The sequence below is a fragment of the Pseudorca crassidens genome, chromosome 21 (assembly GCF_039906515.1).
Source record: "Pseudorca crassidens isolate mPseCra1 chromosome 21, mPseCra1.hap1, whole genome shotgun sequence".
Taxonomy (NCBI): domain Eukaryota; kingdom Metazoa; phylum Chordata; class Mammalia; order Artiodactyla; family Delphinidae; genus Pseudorca; species Pseudorca crassidens.
Window position 1 is genome coordinate 16,228,036 of NC_090316.1, and position 27,933 is coordinate 16,255,968.

General features: G+C 45.6%; 1 protein-coding gene and 1 non-coding gene across 5 annotated transcripts in view; one reads left to right on the top strand and one right to left on the bottom strand.

Moving 5' to 3' along the window:
- Positions 1-892: 892 nt before the first annotated feature.
- The window catches only part of MFHAS1 (multifunctional ROCO family signaling regulator 1), a 117,151-nt gene continuing 90,110 nt past the window's right edge, over positions 893-27,933 (top strand). The window contains exons 1-2 of one of the 4 annotated variants that reach the window (XM_067721761.1): positions 893-4,489; positions 4,571-12,153. In XM_067721761.1, the coding sequence (XP_067577862.1) occupies positions 1,492-4,489; positions 4,571-4,671 (3,099 nt within the window). In that variant the 5' untranslated portion in view covers positions 893-1,491 and the 3' untranslated portion in view covers positions 4,672-12,153. Of the gene's footprint in view, positions 4,490-4,570; positions 12,154-27,933 lie in introns of those variants that run through there. The other 3 variants (XM_067721759.1, XM_067721758.1, XM_067721760.1) reach the window with 3 other exon arrangements.
- On the bottom strand, positions 16,963-17,097 carry LOC137216247 (small nucleolar RNA SNORA1). Its single transcript, XR_010939663.1, has one exon. It is a non-coding gene; the product is annotated as a small nucleolar RNA SNORA1 (small nucleolar RNA).

The following is a 27,933-nucleotide window of genomic DNA, read 5'->3' on the forward strand; positions in this document are numbered from 1 at the left end:
GACTGTTAACTGGTGCATTTAACCAATTAAATTCGGCTTTGTGTCTCAGAACAATTTGCTTCATTATTAACCAAGCTGGAGGCAATGATGGAGGTGATATTCGGAGGCCTGATAGATTTCAAGGTTTGGGTAAATTCTGAAGAAATTATTTACTTAGTATAGATGTGATTTCAAAGAAACTTCCTCAACTAGTAAACAAACAAACAAATAAATAAAATAAACCTTCAAGTTGAGCATTGGGCTGCAAATTTTGCTTGAAATAGCTGCCATTTTCTTAAACCTACAGCATAACAAGTACCATAGAGTTGGGGCTATGGTATTTGTTTTCCGGGGCTGTTGGGAGGATGAATGGGATACCCCAGATAAAAGGGTGCGTGCCCCCCCCACCCCCAATCAGGCCGGTGAGGAGCCTGCTCAGAGCCTTCTGTCTCTGTCGGTCTGGCACAAAATAGGGCCTCAATAAATATTTACCAAGTGCATGAACGGTTGCCTGCTTTTCTCCTTTTGTTTAGTCACACTCTCCTTTTAAGCTCCTACAAAGAAACCCAGGGCCCTGCATGCTGCCAGTTCCACTAGGGTGTGGATGTAGAGGATGTAGAGGAAGGGGGATGAGGAATCAGTAAGGGAGGCCAGGGATCCGAAACGAGAGGGAGGAAGAGAAAGATATGATTAGAGGCGCAGGGCCAACAAAGAGCCAGACGCAGGCGAACCCAAGCGCTCTGCACCCGGGACGGGCCCCAGGCGCGCCTCCAGCCCAGCGCAGTCCACGCCGCCGGCCTGCACCGGGCGAGGCGCCCCCAGCCCGCACCCGAGGCGGGTCAGTGGCCCCCGCCCCCGGGGCGGTGCCGGGAACACGCGGCGCCTCCGGCGGTCACGTGGGGGCCGCTCCGCCGGGCGGCGCTGCTGCTTCCCGATCGCACCCTCCCAGTGCCGGGGACGCGGCGTTCGTGCTCCCGCCGGAGCCTGGGGAAGCGGAGAGCAGGAGGCGGCCCGGCCCTGCGTCCACAGGATGCCCGCCGCGGAGCCGGGCGCCGCCGTCCTCGTGGAGCAGGCGGAGGCGACGACGCTGCGGGCCGCGGGGCCACGGCGGCAAGGGTAGCGGGGCTGGAGTTGGCCCCGAGGCGCCGAAGGCGGGCGGAGTGGGAGGAGGAGCGGCAGGCATCCTCCGCGGCGCGGCGGGCGGGCGGCGGCCCTGCTGCCCCGGCGCGCCCCTGGCCCGGGAGCCCGGAGAATGCGAGCAGCGCTCCCCGCCGGCCGCCGCCTCCCCCCGCGCCGTGCGCCCGGCGACCCCCGGAGCTGCTCGCGTCGCCGCCGCCCCCCAGCTGCGGGCGCCCGGCCGCTGGCTGCGCTAGGACCCGCCGCCGCCGGTCGCCGAGGGCTGGTAGGAAGGGAGGAGCGGGAGCGAAAGGGCCCCGGAGACCGGCGCCCGCCGGGGCGCAGCGCGGCATGTAGCTGCGGGCTCCCGCGCGAGGGTGTCGGCCCGGCCCCGCCATGGCTGGGACGGACAGCGGGAACCTGAAGACGGTGAGGCTGTGGCGGGACGCCGCCCTGCGCGCCAGGAAGCTGCGGAGCAACCTGCGGCAGCTCAGCCTCAGCGCGGCCGGGGGCTGCCCGGGCACCAACCAGCTCGACTCTCCCGACGCGCCCCAGCTTGTGCTGCCGGCCAACATCGGGGACATTGAGGTGCTGAACCTGGGGAACAACGGCCTGGAGGAGGTGCCCGACGGGCTGGGCTCGGCGCTGGGCAGCCTCCGCGTCCTGGTCCTGCGCCGGAACCGCTTCGCCCGGCTGCCCCCAGCGGTGGCCGAGCTGGGCCATCACCTAACCGAGCTGGACGTGAGCCACAACCGGCTGAGCGTCCTAAGCGCCGAGGTGGTGAGCGCTCTGCGCGAGCTGAGGAAGCTCAACCTCAGCCACAACCAGCTGCCCGCCCTGCCCGCTCAGCTGGGTGCGCTGGTCCACCTGGAGGAGCTGGACGTCAGCTTTAACCGCCTGGCGCACCTGCCCGACTCCCTCTCCTGCCTCTCCCGCCTGCGCACCCTCGACGTGGACCACAACCAGCTCACGGCTTTTCCGTGGCAGCTGCTGCAGCTGGCGGCCCTGGAGGAGCTCGATGTGTCCAGCAACCGGCTGCGGGGCCTACCTGAGGATATCAGTGCCCTGCGTGCCCTCAAGATCCTCTGGCTGAGCGGGACCGAGCTTGGCACCCTGCCCAGCGGCTTCTGCGAGCTGGCCAGCCTGGAGAGCCTCATGCTGGACAACAACGGGCTGCAGGCTTTACCCGCCCAGTTCAGCCGCCTGCAGCGACTCAAGATGCTCAACCTCTCTTCCAACCTCTTGGAGGAGTTCCCTGCCGCGCTGCTGCCCCTGGCTGGTCTGGAGGAGCTCTACCTTAGTCGCAACCAGCTCACTTCCGTGCCGTCCCTGATCTCGGGCCTGGGCCGTCTTCTCACCCTGTGGCTGGATAATAACCGGCTCCGCTACCTGCCTGACTCCATCGTGGAGCTCACGGGCCTGGAGGAGCTGGTCCTGCAGGGGAACCAGATCGCTGTGCTGCCAGACAACTTTGGCCGGCTCTCCCGGGTGGGCCTGTGGAAGATCAGGGACAACCCGCTGATCCAGCCCCCCTACGAGGTCTGTATGAAGGGGATCCCCTACATCGCAGCTTACCAGAAGGAGCTGGCTCATTCCCAGCCGGCGGTCCAGCCCCGCCTCAAGCTGCTCCTGATGGGCCATAAAGCTGCAGGAAAGACCCTGCTCCGTCGCTGCCTCACCGAGGACAGAGTGGAGGGGAACCAAGGAGGAGGGGACAAGGAGAAGAGCCACCCGCCTTCACCTCCTCCCGTGAGCAAGGGCATCGAGGTGACCAGCTGGACAGCGGATGCCTCCCGGGGCCTGCGGTTCATCGTGTATGACTTAGCCGGGGATGACAGTTACGAGGTGATTCAGCCCTTCTTCCTTTCCCCGGGGGCCCTTTATGTGCTGGTGGTGAACTTGGCCACCTATGAGCCGCTCCGCTTTCCCACCACCGTGGGCTCCTTCCTGCATCGGGTAGGGGCCCGGGTGCCTCACGCCGTGGTGTGCGTTGTGGGCACGCACGCCGACCTCTGCGGGGAGCAGGAGCTGGAGGAGAAGTGTCTGGACATCCACCGCCAGATCGCCCTGCAGGAGAAGCATGACGCTGAGGGGCTGAGCCGGCTGGCCCAGGTGGTGGATGAGGCACTGGCCCGGGACTTTGAGCTCCGCTCCGCCAGCCCCCATGCAGCCTACTACGGTGTGTCCGACAAGAACCTTCGGCGGCGCAAGGCCCACTTTCAGTACCTGCTCAACCACCGGCTGCAGATCCTCTCCCCTGTGCTGCCCGTGAGCTGCAGGGACCCACGCCATATACAGCGCCTGCGGGACAAACTGCTCTCAGTGGCCGAGCACCGGGAAATCTTCCCCAACCTCCACAGAGTACTGCCTCGGTCCTGGCAGGTGCTGGAGGAGCTGCACTTCCAGCCCCCTCAGGCGCAGCGGCTCTGGCTCAGCTGGTGGGACTCGGCTCGCCTGGGCCTGCAGGCCGGCCTGACCGAGGACCGGCTGCAGAGCGCCCTCTCCTACCTGCACGAGAGCGGCAAGCTGCTCTACTTTGAGGACAGCCCGGCCCTCAAGGAGCACGTCTTCCACAACCTCTCCCGCCTCATCGACATCCTCAACGTCTTCTTCCAGAGGGATCCTTCCTTGCTGCTGCATAAACTGCTCCTGGGGACCAGCGGCGAGGGCGAGGCTGAGAGCCGGGGTGGAAGCTCCCCGCTGATGGCGCCGCCCACCCCAAGCCAGGATGCGCTCCGGGCCACCCAGCTCCATCATTATGTGGAAGGCTTTCTGCTGCATGGGCTCCTGCCGGCCCACGTCATCCGGCTGCTGCTGAAGCCTCACATCCAGGCTCAGCAGGACCTGCAGCTCCTGCTGGAGCTGCTGGAGAAGATGGGACTCTGTTACTGCCTCAACAAAGCCAAGGGCAAGCCTCTGAATGGGTCCACGGCCTGGTACAAGTTCCCGTGCTATGTGCAGAACGAGGTGCCCCACGCGGAGGCCTGGATTAACGGGACCAACCTGGCCGGGCAGTCCTTTGTGGCTGAGCAGTTGCAGATTGAATATAGTTTTCCCTTCACCTTTCCACCCAGCTTGTTTGCACGCTACAGCGTCCAGATCAACAGCCATGTGGTGCACAGGTCGGATGGCAAACTTCAGATCTTTGCATACAGAGGGAAAGTCCCTGTGGTGGTGAGTTACAGACCTGCCAAGGGGGTCCTGCAGCCGGACACCCTGTCCATTGCCAGCCACGCATCCTTACCGAACATATGGACGGCATGGCAAGCCATAACCCCCTTAGTAGAGGAACTGAATGTCCTACTTCAGGAATGGCCTGGACTGCACTACACTGTGCACATTCTTTGTTCTAAGTGCCTTAAGAGAGGGTCACCGAATCCACACGCTTTCCCAGGTAAGAGGGGAGAGGGATGTGTCTCCCTTGCGGTATGTTTTAAGATGCATTTTGGGAAGATATTTGTTTCTCCTTTGGCAGACTGTTTGCTTAACCTCACTGGCTCCCCAGGAAAGCTTTTCAAGGAAAATAGAGGAGGATTTGGGGACAAGCAAAAGGCAGTAAGTACGTTAGCTATATGAATACAGTCCCCAGTATCATGTATCATACTCTTCTAATAGAAAGACTCAAACTTCCAAGGTGGGTTCCAGTCAAAACATTTCGGATCTCCTTTTCCCTCTTCCCAATTCAGCCCGCCTTTCCTGGAAGGAAATTTCAGATGGTTGAACAGAAGATGAGTGGTGTCTGATGCCGAGCCCTGGGCTATAATGCTTATTAGACACATGTCGAAGGGGTGCTCTGAGTTTGAGATGTCTAGTCTCATATTCTTTTGTTTAAGTTCAGAGTGTGACCATAATGCAGAAATTATTGCTCCTTTTTCTTAAGAAATTCCAGAGAAGAATGTTTCGTAATCGGGGTGAATGATGGATTAGTAAAGACAAAAATGTCAGTCTGTAAGGCATGACTCAATCCTGGGATCACTGTTTCACCCACTGCACTCTAGGGTATGAAAGAGCGATTACTGAAATCTCTAAGGGGAGTTTTTTGGGTATTTCTGGGTAATTTTGTGCTTTACCAACATCTTAAGGCCCGGGTTTTGGTTAAGTGTTAGAGAGTGGAGCTTTATGGAGGTGCTTTGTAAGAGATGGAAGGGACAAGAAACTGACGCGAGTTTTTGGGTTTTTGTTGGTTTTTTTTCCTCTTCTGGGGAGTGTTTTCCAGCAGACTTTTTTTTTTTATTTTTAAACTGTTTCAGGTGAGTGGGAGAATTCCAGGACTGGTAGGATTTTTCAAGCCTGGTTAATTGGTATCTAAGTGTCTATTTGGGAACGGGTCCATTTCTTCACCCTTTGGAACTCTTCTCTAAACAGCTCTGATTTTTGTGAAGCAGGCTTAGTTAACATTCCAAGTGTCCTAAGGACAAACCCAATAATAGCATCACTGCCAGTTTCTCCCCTCGGTCCCCCACCTCTGGGTACATTGAGGGGGGTGATGAAACGGAAGACTGTATGCCACTGTCATCTTTGTCCTGGTCTGAATGCTGCTCGTAATAGTATCGGGAAGGAATTGGACACCAATATTTCCGAAGGTAACATCTCCCCGTTGCCCTAGATCTGGGCTGAGTTTAATTCATCAGCTGAAAAAAGCCACCATATCCAGTTACCAGTCAATTAAGCTGTCCATTCTGTATGATTATCTGGTGTCTCGTCACAGTTCGTGACTTGGTAGCCCTTTCAGTTTGTTTTATATTTGCCATTGTCTTTATTCATGAAAGCAAAATTTTTCTCTATTGTGCCACTAAATTGAAGAAAGTGGTTGAGAATTACATATTCACAGAGCATATTATTGAAGGAGCTACTTAAAGCCAGTTCTTAACACAAAGATGGAGCATTAATAAAACTGGTGTTATTAACAGCAAAGGGGAACACATAGGTTATTGAACAAGTAAGGATCTGTGCAGAGGAATTCGAAGAACTTTGAAGAGTAAACAATGAGGCTGATTTTTTTTTTCTAATCTCAGCTCTTTATTTTTCAACAGTCATAAATTCCACAAACAAGCTGTCTCCAGATGCAGAGACAACCCCATTCTCTTGTTATTGTTTTGCCTTTTTGTCTTTCAAGGAGGTCACCTGGTTTGCGATCCAGGCTATAGGGAAGAGGTGGCTTTCTCAACGTAAAAAGCAATTAAATGATTGAAAATTGTCAAATTATCTTATGTAGTGAGTAGGAATAACTCATCAGCTGTTTTTATAATATGGACTGTAGGTTTCTGTCTTGTTCATGGTCAGAGAAAGAAATTATCTTTTTTGCTTCGTTCAGGATTGATTTCTGTCAAAAGCAGCAGAGGGTACAGAGTAGCAGGAAAAGATGATTATAGTACATTTATTACATTAAGAAGACAAAGAAAAAACCACATTTTCCTCTTTCATAATTTTCTGTGATAGCCATCATTTGTTAGTATTTGTCACAATTCTGAAAGATTTGAGAAGAGCTAACATAATGAAAAGCTAGAAGGTGATGTAGGAACAAACATATAACGTTCGGTGTTCAGTTAGTGAGGGCATACATTTAAAAACATGCTCAATGAGTCCCTGGATTATTAAAATATATTGTAACTCAGCAGAAACCTTTGAATCTCTTGGTAGCCTTTTGTTTCTTTAAGAAGTCATTTTGCTTTTTAGAGACATGAAAAAAGTTGGTAGCCTTTTGTTTCTTTAAGAAGTCATTTTGCTTTTTAGAGACATGAAAAAAGTTGGTTACTTAGTTTTGCATTTTATTAAAGTGTCAGGTTATCTTGTAAATTAGCAATTTTATATACAATGGTGAAAAAACACTGTTAAATTTGTTTCAGCTTCAAGACATTAAGATTAAATAGGAAATTAAAGTGTCTCCTTTGATTTTATATGGAAGAAACAAAGTTGCATTATCTTAAAAAGTGTGTGTGTGTGTGTGTGTGTGTGTGTGTGTGTGTGTGTGTGTGTAAAGCCCATTTTGGCCCTGTGTCTGTGGATGGGACATTGAATTTTCTGGTCTGAGCTGCACTGAGGTAGTTGGCCTAGGGAAGTATAACGCTAGATTTCTCTTTTCTTATTTTGATTTACAAAAGAAATGCAATGTTTTGGAAAATCCTTAGTCACCAGGCCACTTGTTTCGAAAAGTTCTTGTAAAAAAGATCTAAGCACTGTGTCAGAGAGGTCACCTGTTTGTTTCATTTGAGATAAATGGGTTGGGTGATCAGAGAGGCTTTCGGAAACTCAAAGAAGGCCCATGATGCAGCCTACAGGTCAGGTGTGAGTCTTCATTACTTTCTGCAACTTTACTGCCAGCACCTGACAGCCAGGTTGCCGCCTCCTTAACGAGGGAACTCTGTGGAATGTTCTTGGCCTTGAGTAAGTTTCTTCTTGCGGGATATTTATCTATGCTCTCGTTCTTTTCCACCAACATGACATCTAAACCAGGAGAGCTGACTGCTCCTGAGGTTGGATAATGTGTGGCCTACGGGTAAGATGTGGAGGTGAGGACGGAGGTCCACAGCGAGATTCTAGTGCTCTGCTATTTCAGTATTTGAAAGGATGCTGTGTGTTTTTAAATTGGAAGAGTGCATCTTGGTGAGTTGAACTTGGGCCGCGTGTGATTTTTCATGAAATATCCTACTCTCCAAATTATTCAAGGTGACTCTTAAGAATAATTAGAAAGCAACCCAGAGCAGTAGGCAGAGAATTGGTAGATGATCTTTTATATATTTGATCCCTTTCATTCACTCAGTTGCTCAGCACCCTGCCACTTCTCCCTAGTCAAGTGCCTTTTGTCCTTGTTTAATTTCTTACACACTCTGTACCTCTCTGAAGCCCTCAGTGAATTTTGCCTTGTTCTGTAGCTGTTTGTGTAGGTCATAATATCTCTTTGATTAGCTTGTTCACTTGCTTCCTCCAAGCAGGAAACATGCCTGAGGCTTTGTGGCTTCTGTAAGAGCCTCTCAACTGTCTGCTGGATGACTGGTCTTTGTGAGAAATCTCTTTTTTGTTTTCTTTGGTAGTCACACACTCTGTCAGATTCCCAGGTGGTACTCTTGCAGTCATCTCGCTTTGTCCTATGTCCCAGCTTCCCTCCCCCACACTTGTCCCTCTGGTGTTCTCCTCGTCAGTGTATTACTGGCCTTGCCCTTGAATGGGCCCTTCACTTTGACCACTGAAGCAAAGCAAAATTCTTGCCTTGTTCTATCTCAGTTTTAGAGTTCCTGGAATTTGAGCATGACCTAGTTGCTTAGATTGAATTAGTCATTGTTTTTAATTTTGCAAAGGTTATTAAATATCTTTCTGGTTTGGCTTTATTAATACTGACGCTGCTCGGCTTTTGTTTTTGTGGAGAGCCCTCTTTGAACTCTCTTGGGCTTTGTTTCATAGAAACATCAAAACCTTCATCATGCAGTGGATGAAAGAAACTCCCTGCGTAACAGAATTCAAAGACTTGAAAGGCCTTTGGAGTGTTCAAATTGTTTTGAATATTAGGTGCCTCTTCTTTAAACTCTAGAATAAACTCTCAAGTCCATCCCTGCACAAGTTTAGAATTTCCTAGAGAAAGTATTTTTTAATTTGTTAACAGACGTTTTGTGTTGTCCTCTGCCACCTGCTCGTCTCATCCTCCAGGAAGCCTCACCTATTTTAGTTCTTACTCATTTTCTTCATCTGAACACCTAGAACACGTATAGGGTGTACTTCACAGGGTTGTTTTGAGCATTAGGTGAGAGACTGTTGGGGAAAGCAGTTACCCCCCGTGTCTGGAGGAAGTGAGGGTGGGGATGGCTGACATGGGAGTGAGCATTTCTGGTTGATTTCTCCCTTCACCCACCAACTTGCTTCTCTCTATGGGAGTCTGTTTTGATTAAGGATCTGACCATCCATCCATCAGGGAGCTTTTTTTTTTTTTTTAAAACGCAGGGGACCAGTAGTGCTGGTCTCATCTCTTGCCCTCTCTTGTCTGCTGCAGCCGAGGCCCTTCGGGGCTGGAGAGGAGAGTTGTTTGTGTTTCAGGCTCTGCTTGGGGCAGGCCCAGCCAGGTCTCTGTTCCCCTGGTTCAGCTGCTCTGATTGCAAAACCAGGTGTCAGGTTGCTGTCAGGTTTACTGTCCTCTGGGGGCCGGCTACCTTCACTTCAGTGGGGAGGGCTGTGGAGGCCTCATTTTGGCCTGCCTTCCACAAACCTGCTCTGGCACTCGTGAAGCTGACCCTCGGATCCCCATATAGTGCCTCGAGTCGGCATGGCCTTTAGAACCCAGAGTGATTGACAGACATCTCAGACAGCCACAGCATACGTACGATGACGTGTCTTTCTTGAACCACCAAGACCCTCTCCGTGAAAGGTGTGGCAGTTTGCTCTGCGGTTGTACCCTCACTTCTCTGAGTTCTGATGTCTCATGTGACGGCACACCGCGCCCTGGACAGTGCCTGGCACAGGGCCGAGCAGGTAGAAGGGATTCAAAGCGGATTGGGTATTTTTCAAGAACTCAAAAAATTCTAGTGTTTCTTAATTGATTCCTTGGCAGAGTGGTGTTTTTTAGGTTGCTTGTGATGTTTTTTATCTCAAAGTGTGTACTTTTTTTTTTTTTTTTTGTGGTACGCGGGCCTCTCACTGTTGTGGCCTCTCCCGTTGCGGAGCACAGGCTCCGGACGCGCAGGCTCAGCGGCCATGGCTCACGGGCCCAGCCGCTCCGCGGCACGTGGGATCTTCCCAGACCGGGGCACGAACCCGTGTCCCCTGCATCGGCAGGCGGACTCTCAACCACTGCGCCACCAGGGAAGTCCCCTTCTGACTCTTACAGAGATGGGGGAGGAGTGGGCGACGGGCAGCTTATCAGGATGAAGGTGAGTGAAGGGTGGAAGTTGGCTACAGAAAGCTTCCACCACCTGACATCACAGTCACTCTCCTTGAGGCAGTGGGCACTCCCCTCCCTCTTGTCTCATAGCTCTTTTTTTCTTTCCTTTTTCTTTTATTTTTTTGGGAATTTTTGAATTTTTTTTATACAGCAGGTTCTTATTTGTTATCCATTTTATACATATTAGTGTGTACATGTCAATCCCAATCTCCCAATTCATCACACCATACCCGCCTCCCCCCCGCCCCCATTGTCCACTTTCCCCCCTTGGTGTCCATAGGTTTGTTCTCTACATCTGTGTCTCTATTTCTGGCCTGCAAACCGGTTCATCTGTACCATTTTTCTAGGTTCCACATATATGCGTTAATATACGATATTGTTTTTTTCTGAGTTACTTCATTCTGTATGACAGTCTCTAGATCCATCCACGTCTCAACAAATGACCCAATTTTGTTCCTTTTTATGGCTGAGTAATATTCCATTGTATATATGTACCACATCTTCTTTATCCATTCATCTGTCGATGGGCATTTAGGTTGCTTCCATGACCTGGCTATTGTAAATAGTGCTTCAGTGAACATTGGGGTGCATGTGTCATTTTGAATTATGGTTTTCTCGGGGTATATGCCCAGTAGTGGGATTGCTGGATCATATGGTAATTGTGGTTTTAGTTTTTTAAGAAACCTCCATACTCTTTTTCATAGTGGCTGTATCAATTTAGATTCCCCACCAACAGTGCAAGAGGGTTCCCTTTTCTCCACACCCTCTCCAACATTTGTTGTTTGTATATTTTCTGATGATGCCCATTCTAACTAGTGTGAGGTGATACATCATTGTAGTTTTGATTTGCATTTCTCTAATAATTAGTGATGTTGAGCAGCTTTTCATGTGCTTCTTGGCCATCTGTATGTCTTTTGGAGAAATGTCTGTTTAGGTCTTCTGCCCATTTTTGGATTGGATTGTTTGTCCTTTTAATATTGAGCTGCATGAGCTGTTTATATATTGTGGAGATTAATCGTTTGTCCATTGATTCGTTTGCAAATATTTTCTCCCATTCTGAGGGTTTTCTTTTCATCTTGTTTGTAGTTTCCTTTGCTTTGCAAAAGCTTTTAAGTTTCATTAGGTCCCTTTTGTTTATTTTTGGTTTTATTTCCATTTCTCTAGGAGGTGGATCAAAAAAGACCTTGCTGCAATTTATGTCAAAGAGTGTGCCTCCTATATTTTCCTCTAAGAGTTTTATAGTGTCCAGTCTTACATTTAGGTCTCTAATCCATCTGGAGTTTATTTGTTTATGGTGTTAGGGAGTGTTCTAATTTCATTCTTTTACATGTAGCTGTCCAGTTTTCCCAGCACCACTTATTGAAGAGATTGTCTTTTCTCCACTGAATATCCTTGCCTCCTTTGTCATAGATTAGTTGAACATAGGTGCGTGGGTTTATCTCTGGGCTTTCTATCCTCTTCCATTGATCTATATTTCTGTTTTTGTGCCAGCACCATATTGTATTGATTACTGTAGCTTTGTAGTATAGTCGGAAGTCAGGGAGTCTGATTCCTCCAGCTCCGTTTTTTTCCCTCAAGACTGCTTTGGCTATTCGGGGTCTTTTGTGTCTCCATACAAATTTTAAGATTTTTTTGTTCTAGCTCTGTGAAAAATGCCATTGGTAATTTATCTGTAGATTGCTTTGGGTAGTATAGTCATTTTCACAATATTGATTCTTCCAATCCAAGAACATGGTGTATCTCTCCATCTGTTTGTATCATCTTTATTTCATCAGTGTGTTATAGTTTTCTGCATACAGGTCTTTTGTCTCCCTAGGTAGGTTTATTCTTGGTATTTTATTCTTTTTGTTGCAGTGGTAAATGGGAGTGTTTCCTTAATTTCTCTTTCAGATTTTTCATCATTAGTGTATAGTAATGCAAGAGATTTCTGTGCATTAATTTTGTATCCTGCTACTTTACCAAATTCATTGATTAGCTCTAGTAGTTGTCTGGTGGCATCTTTAGGATTCTCTATGTATAGTTTCATGTCATCTGCAAACAGTGATAGTTTTACTTCTTTTCCAATTTGTATTCCTTTTATTTCTTTTTCTTCTTTGATTGCTGTGGCTAGGACTTCCAAAACTATGTTGAATAATAGTGGTGAGAGTGGACATCCTTGCCTTGTTCCTGATCTTAGAGGAAATGCATTCAGTTTTTCACCATTGAGAATGATGTTTGCTGTGGGTTTGTCGTATATGGCCTTTATTATGTTGAGGTAGGTTCCCTCTATGCTCACTTTCTGGAGAGTTTTTATCATAAATGGGTGTTGAATTGTGTCAAAAGCTTTTTCTGCATCTATGGAGATGATCATATGGATTTTATTCCTTAATTTGTTAATATGGTGTATCACACTGATTGATTTGCGTATATTGAAGAATCCTTGCATCCCTGGGATAAATCCCACTTGATCGTGGTGTATGATCCTTTTAATGTGTTGTTGGATTCTGTTTGCTAGTATTTTGTTGAGGATTTTTGCATCTATATTCATCAGTGATATTGGTCTGTAATTCTCTTTTTTTGTAGTATCTTTGTCTGGTTTTAGTATCAGGGTGATGGTGGCCTCATAGAATGAGTTTGGGAGTGTTCCTTCCTCTGCAATTTTTTGGAAGAGTTTAAGAAGGATGGGTGTTAGCTCTTCTCTAAATGTTTGATAGAATTCACCTGTGAAGCCATCTGGTCCTGGACTTTTGTTTGTTGGAAGATTTTTAATCACAGTTTCAATTTTATTACTTGTGACTGGTCTGTTCATATTTTCTATTTCTTCCTGGTTCAGTATAGGAAGGTTATACCTTTCTAAGAATTTGTCCATTTCTTCCAGGTTGTCCATTTTACTGGCATAGAGTTGCTTGTAGTAGTCTCTTAGGATGCTTTGTACTTCTGCAGTGTCTGTTGTAACTTCTCCTTTTTCATTTCTAATTTTATTGAGTTGAGTCCTCTCCCTCTTTTTCTTGATGAGTCTGGCTAATGGTTTATCCATTCTGTTTATCTTCTCAAAGAACCAGCTTTTAGTTTTTCTGATCTTTGCTATTGTTTTCTTTGTTTCTATTTCATTTATTTCTGCTCTGTTCTTTATGATTTCTTTCCATCTACTAACTTTGGGTTTTGTTTGTTCTTCTTTCTCTAGTTCCTTTAGATGTAAGGTTAGATTGTGTATTTGAGATGTTTCTTGTTTCTTGAGGTAGGCTTGTATTGCTATAAAGTTCCCTCTTAGCACCGCTTTTGCTACATCCCATAGGTTTTGGATCATGGTGTTTTCGTTGTAATTTATCTCTGGGTATTTTTTGATTTCCTCTTTGATTTCTTCAGTGATCTCTTGGTTATTTAGTAACATATAGTTTAGCCTCCATGTGTTTGTGTTTTTTACGTGTTTTCCCTGTAACTGATTTCTAATTGCATAGTGTTGTGGTCAGAAAAGATGTTTGAAATGATTTCAGTTTTCTTAAATTTACCAAGGCTTGATTTGTGACCCAAGATGTGATCTATCCTGGAGAATGTTCTGTGTGCACTTGAGAAGAAAGTGTAATCCGCTATCTTTGGATGGAATGTCCTGTAAATATCAATTAAATCTATCTGGTCTACTGTGTCATTTAAAGCTTGTTTTTCCTTATTAATTTTCTGTTTGGATGATCTGTCCATTGGTGTAAGTGAGGTGTTCAAGTCCCCCACTATTGTTGTGATTTCCTCTCTTACATCTGTTAGCAGTTGCCTTATGTATTGAGGTCCTCCTATGTTGGGTGCATATATATTTATAATTGTTATATCTTCTTCTTGGATTGATCCCTTGATCATTATGTAGTGTCCTTCCTTGTCTCTTTTTTTAATAAATTTATTTATTTATTTTTGCCTGTGTTGGGTCTTCGTTGCTGTGCGTGGGCTTTCTCTAGTTGCGGCGAGCGGGGGCTATTCTTTGTTGCGCTGTGTGGGTTTCTCACTGCAGTGGCTTCTCGTTGCGGAGCATGGGCTCAGGCGTATGGGCTTCAGTAGTTGTGGCACGTGGGCTCAGTAGTTGTGGCTGGTGGGCTCAAGAGCTCAGGTTCAGTAGTTGTGGCACACGGGCTTAGTTGCTCCGCGGCATGTGAGATCTTCCCGAACCAGGGCTCGAACCCGTATCCCCTGCATTGGCAGGCAGATTCTTAACCACTGCGCCACCAGGGAAGTCCCCTTCCTTGTCTCTTGTAACATTCTTTATTTTAAAGTCTATTTTACCTGATAGTATTGCAACTCCAGCTTTCTTTTGACTTCCATTTTCATGGAATATCTTTTTCCATCCCCTCACTTTCAGTCTTTATGTGTCCCTAGGTCTGAAGTGGGTCTAGTGTAGACGGCATATATACGCGTCTTGTTTTTATATCCATTCAGCCCGTCTGTGTCTTTTGGCTGGGGCATTTAATCCATTTACATTCAAGGTCATTATTGGATGCATGTTCCTGTTACCATTTTCTTAATTGTTTTGGGATTGTTTTTGTAGGTCCTTTTCTTCTCTTGTGTTTCCCACTTAGAGAAGTTCCTTTAGCATTTGTTGTAGAGCTGGTTTGGTGGTGCTGAATTCTCTTAGCTTTTGCTTGTCTGTAAAGCTTTTGATTTCTCTATCGAATCTGAATGAGATCCTTGCTGGGTAGAGTAATCTGGTTGTAGGTTCTTCCCTTTCATCACTTTAAGTATGTCATGCCACTCCCTTCTGGCTTGTAGAGTTTCTGCTGAGAAATCAGCTGTTAACCTTATGGGAGTTCCCTTGTATGTTATTTGTTGTTTTTCCCTTGTTGCTTTCAATAATGTTTCTTTGTCTTTAATTTTTGCCAATTTGATTACTGTGTGTCTCGGCATGTTTCTCCTTGGGTTTCTCCTGCCTGGTACTCTGTGCCCTTCCTGAACTTGGGTGGCTATTTCCTTTCCCATGTTAGGGAAGTTTTCGACTGTAATCTCTTCAAATATTTTCTCTGGTCCTTTCTCTCTCTTCCTTCTGGGACCCCTATAATGCGAATGTTGTTGTGTTTAATGTTGTCCCAGAGGTCTCTTAGGCTGTCTTCCTTTCTTTTCACTCATTTTTCTTTATTCTGTTCCATGTCATAGCTCTTTCTTTCTAACTAGCCCCCTACCCTTCCTTGACATTGGCCTTAAGAAGTGGGAAAGTATAAATGGTAAGGAGAGTGAAGGTCTGATGGTGGCAATGCAGGAAAGAAGGTGTTTTCCGTGGTGTGTCCCAGCTGTTTTGCCTTCTTCCAAGTGCTGTTGCTTTCCAGAAGCTCATTCCAGGTTTCTTGCTGGTTTGAGTTCAGGGGAGACCGTAGAAGAGTTGCTGGCCGGAACGAACGCAGTGATGGTTCGTGTGTGCTATAGTCTGTGGTAACAACTCCCGGACACCACTGCCAGCGGGCCTGACTTATTCATGGAGAGCAAGGAGAAAACATTTTCAGTTATTTTTATTTTTGGCGCAGAATGCAAGAAAACATTTTCTCATTTTTCCTTCCTCGACCTAATCTCTTAGCTGCAAATAGTGATGCCTTGTTTCTTAAAGAGTAAATTAGCGAAAAACCATCAGCAAACTTCTTTCTCTTTAGCTGTCGGTTTACAGATGGCAAGGAATACTGAAGGAGAAAGAAAGTGGGAGTGGGGAGCATGGGAGCAGGGGAGAGGCGTTCGGGTCCTGGTGAGTTACTGAGGTGGGTTTGCATGGCCATCGCGAGCCTGGAGCCTGTTTTACCGCCTCAGGAAGGAACTTCCTGCCCTGGACTGGCAGTCCTAGGCACCCGGGCTGTCCCAGCTGTTTCCTTCGCTTTTGCAAATCTGTGCACAAGGGTGCTTAGGAGAAGGGCAAGGAGGAAAGGAAGTTGTGTTAAGTTGTGTAAGTTGTTAAGTTGTATCAAGACTGCTCTTTGAGGGTTCCCTGTTTTGTGCCTGCCTTTCTGCTTTTTGGGTGGGGTGGCTTACCGAGTCTAGCCCTGCTGCTTTCTTCCTCCTCGTCCTCCTTTTTATCCAGGTGAAATTCACATACATGAAATTAACCTTTTTTTTTTTTTTTTTTTTTTGCGGTACGCGGGCCTCTCACTGCCGTGGCCTCTCCCGTTGTGGAGCACAGGCTCCGGACGCGCAGGCTCAGCGGCCATGGCTCACGAGCCCAGCCGCTCCGCAGCATGTGGGATCTTCCCGGACCGGGGCACGAACCCGCGTCCCCTGCATCGGCAGGCGGACTCTCAACCACTGCGCCATCAGGGAAGCCCGAAATTAACCTTTTTTAAAAAAAAAAAAAAAAAATTTATTTTTGGCTGTGTTGGGTTTTCATTTATGTGTGAGGGCTTTCTCTAGTTGTGGCAAGTGGGGGCCACGCTTTATCACGGTGCGCGGGCCTCTCACTATCGCGGTCTCTCTTGTTGCGGAGCACAGGCTCCAGACGCGCAGGCTCAGTAGTTGTGGCTCACGGGCCTAGTTGCTCCGCGGCATGTGGCATCTTCCCGGACCAGGGCTGGAACCCGTGTCCCCTGGCAGGTAGATTCTCAACCACTACGCCACCAGGGAAGCCCAACCGTTTTCTTTTAATGTAAAGTTTTTTGTTTCTTTTTAATGAGTAACATAGGCAAAATTAAAGTCAAAATTTTATTTAAAGAATTCACGTTATGATTCCCTCCACTGCCAATCACCTTAGTTCCTCAATGTTTGAGTCATAATCTTCAAGATAGTCCTTGTAAAAAGAACTTTTGCTCAGACCACAGTTGTCATATTAGTAAGTCCACAATTGTGTTTAGTTGGGATTCTTTGATCTCTACTTGAATAAGAGATGCTTCAGAAATTCCCCACCTGTAATCTTTGGGTTCCAGTTTCTTCAAGCAATTTACTTTAGGGCCCTGGAAGTTAAATTGTAGGAAGTACATTGATATTTTGGCAGATGATCTAAAATATTGTTCCTTCATCATTTCTAATATTGAAAAGCTTTGTGACATCCAGTTTTCACTCACGAGCCTAGCAAAACATGTTACAGGTCTCCTTGTCACCACTGCAATAAACTTACTGTGATGGAAACAAATCCTGTGTCTCAGTGTGGCCACATCAGTAATATCTGGACACCATGCACAACAGTTCCCATTTGCATCTAGAATGAAGCTTGAAATGAACCATTTTACAGTGAACAGTTCCCTGGCGTTTAGTGTACTCACTGTGCTATGCAGCCACAGCTGTAAGTCAGGTGCTTCTGGAGGGAAGGAGCCAATCAGGTTGGTGGCTTTCTTCCTGGGGCGAATGTTCTGGAATTCTTTTGCCAGACTCTTTGTGGCAACTTTCCTTCTAAGACATGACTTGAGAAGGGATTTTTAAGCTAGGCCTTGAGATGCCACGTTGATGAACATCTTTTAGCACAGCTGCCATGAGAATCCTCTTCCTTAGTGTTGATGAGAGGACAGAAAGTAGGACATGGAGACTTCTGGTCTGTGCTGTGCATATGTGACTTAATTGGGGGCTGACACACAAAGGACATGTAGGAGAGAAGCACAAATAAGTACTGTGTCATTACTGTCTTCTGTACAGTGCTTTTTTCCCATATAGATTTTGAGTAGAGTTCTGGAATGATTGGCAAGGCCATAGGCAGGTATGAGGGTTAAGGGGATGGGGTTGCATTGATTCAAAATTAGGTTGTTACCAGATTAGGCAGACAAGTGTACCATACGTTTATGAGCTGGATGCTGTCATCAATCACTGTTGGGTACCTTCTGTAAACAGAAGTCTGTACCAAACTGGGATTTTTAGGAGAATAAAATAAAATACCTGGCCGTGGTCATGAGGAGCTGAGATGGGATTTTGGTTGATGTAGTTGTTGACTCTGGTACATGTGGAATCTGACTATATATGGAGAAATTCATTGCATGTTTGAGGAATGACTGGAAAAAACTGGCTTTTGATTTTCTAGAAGAAAATGTGGTCATATGGAAAAAAATCAGGTATAATTTTGAATTTGCTTGACATAGTCATTCTTTTCAGTTATCTACAGTTTAGATCATTTGTTTGCAAGAAATCTCAGGCAGATCTCGAGAGGATGCTGAAAAAGGAAAAGGCATTGTTTCTGAGGATTTCTCAAAACTTCCAAAACGAATCAGCCTTTTAAGAGGAGGGAAGTGCCTCCTTTTCAGGAATCTTTTACATGTTTCAGAGTCGTTTATGGATTTGCTTCTGTTTTGAGAGGGATTGCCATCAGCAGTGATTTCTGAACCCCAAAGACTGCGTGAACACTGTCTCCAAAGACAGTCTAAATTAAATCGGGTACTGCCATATTAAAAAGATACGGCTGCTGTTTAGAGATGTCTTTGTTGAGGGACACTTTGTTGCGGTGGTTTACTATTCTTAGCATATTAAATGTTGAGAGAATTAAAGAGTTAATTTTCTTGGGTCCTCCCCGCTCCTAAAATGAAGCATGTGATCTGAACGTTGTATTAGTACTGTGTCACAGTAGTAGTGAATTTGGAGGTAGTAGAACACGCCTCCCTTTCTTTCTTTCTTTCTTTTTTTTTTGAAAAGAGGATGTTTAGAAAAAAGGTAATGGAGAAGGAAAATATGAAATCAAAACAATATTTCTCCTAGGTACTGTTGTTTTATCAACTTTATTACTGTTCCCATGAGATTCTTATTTTTCATGCCATAGAGGTTATTATTGTATTAATCATCACATCAGTCATTCTAAGGGTATAGGGTTGGGAGAAAATATGATAATCAGTGACACTGTTGAGTTCCTGTCATGTTCTAGAGACAGTGCTAAGTGCTTCTTATGGGTGATATCACTGAATCCCCCCAGCAACCCTAGGGGGTCGATATTGTCACTGTCCTGACTTTCAGGGGGAGAAATTGAGTATCAGAAAGTTAAGTGAGTCCCCCAGAATTAGAACACTCTGGGATTTCAGCCCCGACCCTCTGCTTCTACCCTCTGTCCTGCTCTGCCCCTCGGGGTCAGGTTGCCCACTACCCTCCCGGGTACACAAACTCACCTCTGTCCCCCTCTTTCCTAGACATCCATTCTGTGTCACTGCGTGCTGTTCACTGTCTCAGTGTTGGACATACAGGGTCTGGTAAGGCATGGGACCTGCCCACGCAGCGGTCAGCAGAGGTCATGGTCAGGTGCCAGTGAGAGGTATGGTCTCAGAGAGGGGTTCCTGAAAGGGCTGCATTGCAACTGAGTGTGATTTCCAGTCCCAGTCAATCACATGGAGAAGTGGGGAAGGGTATTTCAAATTAGAATGTCTCTTAAAAAGGCGGAGGGCGTTCAGATAGATCAGCAGGCCGTGCCTGGGGATGGGTGTGTGTGCACAAAAGCAGTTAGCAGTTGTCATAAAGAAGAGGCTTCTTGATGGTAAGTATCATTTATGGACTGGTCAGAGTTTGCCAGCGGCCACTGCTGCCCCATGAGCTCGAGTTTTGGGAGCTCTATCCAAGCTCATTCCTTGTCCATCAGGCCGGGCTCTGTCGAGACCATGGAGGGGATTTACGGCTCAGAGAGCTGGAGGGTGGTTTCAGATGATTTGCTCAGGCTCGCGATCAAGTTACTGTCGGGCTGACAGAGCACCTGTCCTGTGTGATCCCTGGCTAAGCGTGCCCCTGGTCCGGTTCTCTGGTCTGAATCCAGAGAGAACACTCACGTTGGCTGCTCCCCCAGCCAGATGGCTGCATGCCTCTGCGATCACTAGGAATGTATCCAGAACATCGATTTTCCTGACTTGAAATCTTACCATAACAGATCCTGCAATGAAGGCGAATTTAGCTATAACACAATTAGCATTTTATTCTGGACTGGGTTTCCCTGTCTTTACTTTGGGCTTTCTTGTGACACCACAGACTGACTGCAAATACTGTTCTTTTAATTAACTTTGCACCGATGGAACAGGATATTTTATGCACTTTGTTTGGACTCCACTTACCACGCTGTGATGGCGTCTTCTTGCACCTTTCATCATATCACCACTGGAGTTTGTCTTCCCCTGCCTCTCAATTTATCAAAATATACTTAGTTACATTTTAGTTGAAATCCTAGGAGGTGCAAGATATTAAAAAACTTTGTTTTGTTTATATTTGCTTAATAGTTTGACTTGAAACACTTGGAATTTTGTGTTGCATTTTAAAACGGAAGCATTATAATATAGTGGTTATTTGCAAGGGCTCTTGAGATTCTGCTGGGTTCGAATCCCTGTTCCACTTGTTAGCTGTGTGACTTTGGTTGTCATAATAGTTTCTGTCTCATAGGCTGGCCCTGCATGTTGAGTTAATACAAGTAAAATGCTTTGAACAATGCTTGACGCATGGCAGGGCTCCCTTAGGTATTAGCTGCTGCAGCGGATGTTTCTACCGTTATTCCAGAAAGCACAAGTCTAAAGATCTATTTAGAAATCTGATAAGCTTATGGATAAAAGTCTCTTTTCATAGGAGTATAGTACAGTGTGATTCCTATTCATGAATACCTTATGCTTTTTTCAAAATGCATTTTTCCCATTATTAAAACATTTGCAAACTTGGAGTATAAAGGGGAAAAAAATACTCATAGTTGGTATCTAACATAATTACACATTTTGCTCTATTTCTTTTCAGTTTTTTTCCCTTTAAGTTTAGGTTTATTAAAATGTGATAATCATATTTTATAAATAATTAAAAAAATTTTTAACCTAAGCTACCATGAGTATGGTTTCATGTTACTAGTAGCTACACAGTAATTATAAATGCTTGCATAATAGTACATCAAGGAAGTGTTTACCTTTGTTTATTTAAACATTAGACAGTTGAGTAGTTTCAAGTTTTGTTGTTATGAGTAATTCTGTGATGACTGTACTTCTTTATAAAAGCTCTTATTTGGGCAGTAATCCTAGAAACAGACTCATTGAGTCAAAGGCAAAGAATGTCTAAGGTTCAGTACATGCTTATGTTGCTTTTCATTTGAGGAACACTGTGCTACCTGCATAGGATTCTAGAATGATTTCACTGCATTTCCTCAGCATTGGGTATCATCTTAAAAATGCACTAACAATGAATGGAAAACAATATATCACTGATAGATCAAATTTTAATTAGGGAACATGCATGTTTTCCTCTATGAATGTTGCCTAATTGTGTTGCTTCTTTTGTGAATTGTCTGATCATGTCTTTTGGGATCGTCTTATTGGTATTTTTTTTTAATCACAGTGATTTCTTATAATCATAGAGTTCAGTTTACATTAACACTTTATATATGAAAGATGATAACCTTTTGACTATCAAACTGTCAGGGAGGGGAACACTTCCCTCTACCCATTTTGGTTCTTTTGGCTGGTCTAATAATTAAGTTGACGCAAGGCAAATTAAGAGGAGGAAAAAAACAAATTTAATTTCACATGGATGGGGGTGCTATAGATAGGGGACCTAAGAACTGACCAAAGCAGGCTGTTTATATACCTTTTAGACAAAGAAACAATAAATTTGTGAAGAACTGACAAGATAAACTTAGGCTTGGGTACTAATTAATGAAGAAGCTAAGCAGAGTTTGTTTATACAGCCTTCTCTACCTTGAGTTCCCTATCTCTGGCGATTAGAATATCTCTACTTTCGGGGTTGGGACAAAGGAGGGTCAGAGTCCTTCTTGTAGTGGCTGTTTAACTTTAATTCAAAATAGTATGTCAAAGTGGCATATTTTGGGGTGGCCTGCCCTGACCCCCTTCATCCTTAAGGTGTTTTTGCCTTTTTGATGTTTAAAAAACTTAGGATGTTTTGAAGTTTTAAATTTCATTTGATACAATGTATTGATAGCTTCCTTTGTGATTGAATGAAATACCATTACTATTTTTCTGAATGCAGAGAAGTAACAGAAGGGATCACACAGTGAACCATAATTCTTTACCCATATAACGTCTACTGACCATAAAAAAGTAATACCTGTACGTGGATGGTATATTCAACAGCAAAAACCCCTCTCACCCCCCTCCCCGAGGCCCCTTTCTCCTCAGTAAACTGTTTCTTGTTATTGCTTTCAAGGAAAATAAAACATGTATTTGCAAATATTTTAACCTGAACGAGATCATGCTGTAGTCATTGCTCAGCACCTTGCTTTTGGTCACGTAAAATATATTTTGGAGATGTTTCCATATGAGCAGTTATAAACCTATTGTGTGTGTGTACATACACATATAGCATAATATTCTACCAATGGATGTACTGTTTAGTTAGTCCTATATTGACAGACCTTTGGTTCTTTCCAGATTATTTTGTAGATTTTTTTTTTTTTTTCTCGGTACGCGGGCCTCTCACTGTTGTGGCCTCTCCCATTGCGGAGCACAGGCTCCGGACGCACAAGCTCAGTGGCCATGGCTCACGGGCCCAGCCGCTCCGCGGCATGTGGGATCATCCCAGACCGGGGCACGAACCCGTGTCCCCTGCATCGGCAGGCGGACTCTCAACCACTGCGCCACCAGGGAAGCCCTATTTTATAGATTTTAAACTAAGTTCTCCACCTTCCAGAATTTTATTTCCTTCAGGGTTGGTGACCCCTCTTTGTGTTCAGGACACTGTCGAGATGCAATTAGAAAAAGACAAATCTCTGAGTCAAATGATGGGACTTAAAAAGGGGCTTGGGAATGATAAAAGCTTAACTCTGTCATTTAAAATAAGGGTAATCTTTTTAATTGGCTTCTGTGATGCCTAGTGGAATACCATTGTTTGCAGCATAATTATGCATTTCCCAGCTTAACTCATCCATTATAACATGATGTAATGTTTAGACATACATAGCAATAATTACAAATCTCGCGTGTCTTCAGATAAATATACCACTGATCAAAATAAGACAGTGGCAGCACGAATAGTGCTGTGTCCATGGGAGACATTAATGAAAAATAATTGATAATGAACCGTATCTCATTGGCTCAAAACATTGCTTGGTAGAAACATGCCTTTCTATCCCAACTGTCATGTAGAGGCCAGTCCCCCTGTGCCAGCGGGGCCGTTTTCACTTCTGCCCTGTAACTAGCCCCAGAGTTCCACACCATTGTATTTTCTAGACCTCAGCTTCGTGTGTTATGCACAGATGTGCCCTGGATATTTTATCCTGGGACCAGTAGGGGTCAAAATTTAAGAGATTATCCGAACTGTCTGCTTCTCTGTGTGTGTGTGTGTCATGAATAAAGAATGGGTCTAACCCAGCCCACTAAAATGTGTTTGACCTGGAAGAACAGTAAACAATTAAATCCTGGTAGAGTGGCTTGTGTGTTTAAAAAGCTACTTAGTTGTGTATTTTGCTTAAAGCAAACAAAATCATCATCAGTCAGATTCTTGGAGAAAAGAGATTGTTCACAGGGTCCAATGAAGTGTTTGGTCTTTAAAATCCTCCTTCTTATAGTAAATGTCCAGATTGGTTCAGACAGCATGGAGGGAAAGAGGAAGCCACGTTTTCTGAACATGTTATTAAAGCAAATATTGGCTGGGATTCTTGACTCACCTTAGCTGTACATCGACATGGCATAGCTGAGGTGCCTTTGATTCAGGGGGCTTGTTACAGGTGAATCACATGGGGAAGAGCTAAAAAGAGAGATGGGAATTTTCTAGAACGCTGTGACGCCCCAAACAGCTCACTGGTCTCCTGAGAGCTGGGTCATTTCGTGTCCAGGTTACAGAAACAAAAAATGAGATGCGAAGCCCCTGTAGGAGGATGCATCTGTCTCCTTTACTGACACTACTCACCCCCAGATGGCTAGTGAGTGGCATGGCCCTGGTTGTGCCCCCCTCTAGTTTGGGGCAGGTGTTCTTTTGAATTTCTTTCTTTTATTAAGCCTCTGCGGCTATGTATGCCTTCTCCCCTCCCCGAGAAAAACACACATGCTCACCCTCTGGTCACTGTATAATGTAATGTGCATTCCCACTGGCTAGTACCTTGTTTCCATCTTTTTATTCTTGGTGTAGGGAGAAGGAAAATTCACTAGTTTTCTGTTTGGTCGTTTCAGGAATTTGCCTTTGGGGCTCTTGGACCAGGCTTTCCTGTAGCCACACAGAGTTTATCGGTCTGTGTTAGCCTCTCAACCGCTTCTTGAAAACTGTTGATGCCGCTGAGCCTTGACTGTGACAGGGCGTAGCATTAAAATCTCACACAGATAGTGTCCCAAATGATGGCGTCTTGTTGGTTACCAGGGCTGTTAAAATTTTTTTGCTGAGCCAGAAAAAACAGGTGACTGTTTCCAGGAATTGAAAAGCTGCTGCACACCCGGTCCCAGGTGTTCCATGAAGGTTGGATCACTCATGTCATCCCTTTTTACAGTCCATAAATCTTCTGATTTATTTTGCCATCTGGGATTCAAGACATGTTTATTCGTGGGGGGATTTCCATTGAAATCAGAGCCCGCTGTCAAGCAGGAGAAAGAATCAGGAATTAGAATGGTGTACATTGTTCTTTGTTAGAAAAGGACCCTCGTTCTTTGGTTGTAGACAAATATTTGCTTTTGCAGAATCTAGTGGTGTGTCGGTGCCTTAGTTCGCATCCATGCGACAAGCACGCTCTCTCGCCTTCTAAGGACTCAGGTGCACACCGGGCACAATCTGATAATGCTTGGAATCTGGGTGTGTGCTACTGAAAGTACGAATACCTTTCTGCTTCCTACTCCTCTGACTTAGCTAATTTCTGTAATGGGACAGATCTTTATCCCAAGGAGTCTACATAGTTTCCTACGGAGGGTGATATTGGAAAAAATGTCCCTTTAACTATAGCTAGAGATGAATATTGCCATTTCTTGTGTTATGCTAAACCAGCATCAGAGCAAGAGGCCTTACATCTTTTATCTCTCCAAGCCAGTGGATTAGGGAGGAAAGAAGCCTGGATCTCTGGGAAGCCACCCTGAACCTCAGTTTCTTCATCTGTGAATGAGGAGAAATAATTCTAACACTTCCTAAGCATTCGCTCTTGCTATCACAGCCTCCTCAGATGTTATGAGTATTTAAACGAATTCATGCACGCCAAGGGTCCAGAGTAGTTTTTACCACATAGTATTGGGTTGGCCAAAAAGTTCGTTCAGGGTTGTCCTTAAGATGCGATGAAAAACCCGAACGAACTTCTTGGCCAGCCCACTCCATGTTAGCTCATGATCCCTGTTTCCAGGGGAGGAACTTGGTTGGGTACATGTGGCAGGGCCCAGGCTGTCCTCCAGAACCTACGTTCTCTGCCACCACCCTATACTGTCTCTCAGGAGGATGATAGCTTTCCACCTGCCATGAACGGGTGGTTGGTTGAATGAAAAATGGAATAACATGTGCGAAAGACGTGTGTTTAACTCTGCAGTGACAGACTGTAAGCGTTAACTGGGAATCTACAGTGACGATAGGGCGGGTGATGGGGAGTCCGGGGTCAATAGGCCTTGATCCCAGGAAGCTGCAGTTTAGGGAAGTGGTGCACACAGTAAATGTACGGTTGCAGTGCTGTGTAATAAATGCCAAGTTAAGAAAGATCTCCAGGGGCCAGGAGAGGCCTGAGGAGGGCAGCTCTCTGGAACCCCATGGGTGGGGTTGGATGGGTGGGAGCAGGTCTCTAGCTGAGTGGAGGTGATGCTAGAGGACTTTCTGCAAACCACCAGGTCCCCTGAAGTGCAATGGAGCTGGGACGGGGAAGGGGGTCGCACAGATTATCAGGAGCCAGTTCTTGTACTTATCAGTGCACGTGCCATGTCAATATTTTTTAGCCTATCTACCTGATAAGCTAAAATTCTTGGGAGAATTCTTGGCAGCATGATATAAAGCTAAAATATTTTTAGTTGATTTGATGATTTTTTTTTTTTCCCCTAGGGTGAGAAGGGTCAGATGGGGGAAGTGTCAAGTGTACCTTTTGTAAGACCACTCAGGGCAGCGGCATGGAAGATGGACGTGAACGGAGTGGGAATAGAGTCAGGGGATCACTCTGAGGTCATTCAGACGTTATATGATACGGGACCCCAGGCAAGTCCCTAGGAATGAAGGAAACAGTCCCAGATGTGAATGAGGGCCTCTCCGCCTGGCTGGGAGATCTTGGGCGAGCTAAGTACGTCACTGGGCCTCACTTTCCTGTCAAGCTAAGTACCTCTTGGGGCCTCACTTGCCTGCCATGTCTCTTTGATCGGGTATACGGGATGGGATGGATTTTAACCACAGTGAGAAGAAAACTGGGGCGTTTATTTTTAAAACAGAAAGCAGAAGTGATTTGATAAGATTAATTTCAACAGAACTGATATATGTTGCCTGCTGGCTTAATAGTTTTATTAGGGCTTTCTCCCTATGATGGAAACCAAGTGAATTCTAGTAGATGTGTCGTCTTAGGTTTGTAAGTAATGTCATTTGCAGAAGAGTAAAGTTCCCCATTTGTTCCTCAATTTGGAAGGATCGTGTAGAAATCAGCAACTTTAAAAATACCCAGCAACCTTTCACCAATTTAAAATATTGAAAGGATAAATGATGCTGATGGCGGCTGGCTGGGCATCATGAATTATGGATGTGGCGTGCCCTGGAGCTCTTTATGGCTGTGCATGACGAATCATCTTTTGTTCTAGCTTATTTTCATTGGGGTGCTTGTAAAAGAAGAGGTCAAAGCCAATGCATTAAAGAGATCTGTTTGGGGCAGGATGATCGTTTTTTGCCATCCTATTCTGTTAGTTGCTTTCGTTGGCGCTTTGTTTATTCATTGTCAAATTGGTCCGCAGTAGGGTGGGATCTGGGGACAGTGGCGGAGGACCCCCTGTGGAGTTAACAGCTGTGGGTCAGGCTAATGATAGAGCAGGGGGCTCGCACACCCCTTGTTGGTTCCCTGCGTCTCTAAAGCAATTCTCTTCCTGCTCCCTTCTTTCTCTGAGCTGCACCCTCTTTAAATTCTTCAAGGCAGTGGGCGGCCATGAAGTAAAAACGGGTTTATGCTCCGTATAAAAGCAGGTGAGGCCTTAAGCACTTTATAACCTGATAATAGTAAAATAAAATAAATTGGAATAAATTATTCACATGCCCATGATCTTTTCTCCCACTAATTTTCTCTAGACTCTCAATGCAATTAGAGAGGATTAAAAAAACATGAAACACAGCAGAAAATTAGTTTGTGCTCTTTTTTCCCCCTCCCCTCCCCTCCCCTGGCCAAGATTCCTTTAGAATCTGAGTATGCTATCCAAGGTACCATTTAAATTTCATACATGAAGTCATGATGACTGTAAGTGGAAGCTGGTGGTCACATTGCTTATTTTGGTCATTCATCTCTCCTTTCTGTAGTGAAAGCGCTACCTACTTTGTGAGGGCCGAGCCTCCCAGACACAGATATCAGACCTGGCTCACCTAGAATCAATTAGAAAAGGTCTACCCACCGCATTTCGTTTGTGGTTAGGTGAGCTGTCTCATCTGCCCTAAGACGATCGATTGTGGGATGCTCAGAGGCAAACATCGAAATAGTTGGGAGTGGCTCCAGATCGAGGCTCCAGGGCCCACGGCTGCCTCTGGAAGTGCATATCTACCGAGGGCTGGTCCGTGTATTCATCAGACTTCCAGTGTAGTCAGATGCAAAATGTTGGGGCTATTCTGATTTCAGTGGTTAATTACGGTTTTAGCTCATACTAAAATTAAAAAAAAAAATCTTTGCAGGAAAAACTATTTAACTCAGTTTGTCTATATTATTAACTAAAAGACATAACACAGCGTGCATGCAATGTAGAGAAATGGGATAATGCCTGGAGGTTACACATATGTAGAAATTTGCCTGGATACGCATCCACTTAATCCTGTATTCATTCAGCAGAAATTCACGGAGGCCTCCCAGCAAGGGCCGGGCACCAGGGGACTTCCAGCAGGAATCACGTTCAGGGCCTGTTCTCAAGGACCTTGGTCCAGAAAGGGAGATGAGGCTTAGGCACCACTATGAGACATTGTAAAATGGGTCTAGACCCTGTGCCATGAGAATTCAGTAGAGAAAGAGACTCCTTCCAACTGAGTGGGTCATGGAGAAACTAGAATTCCAC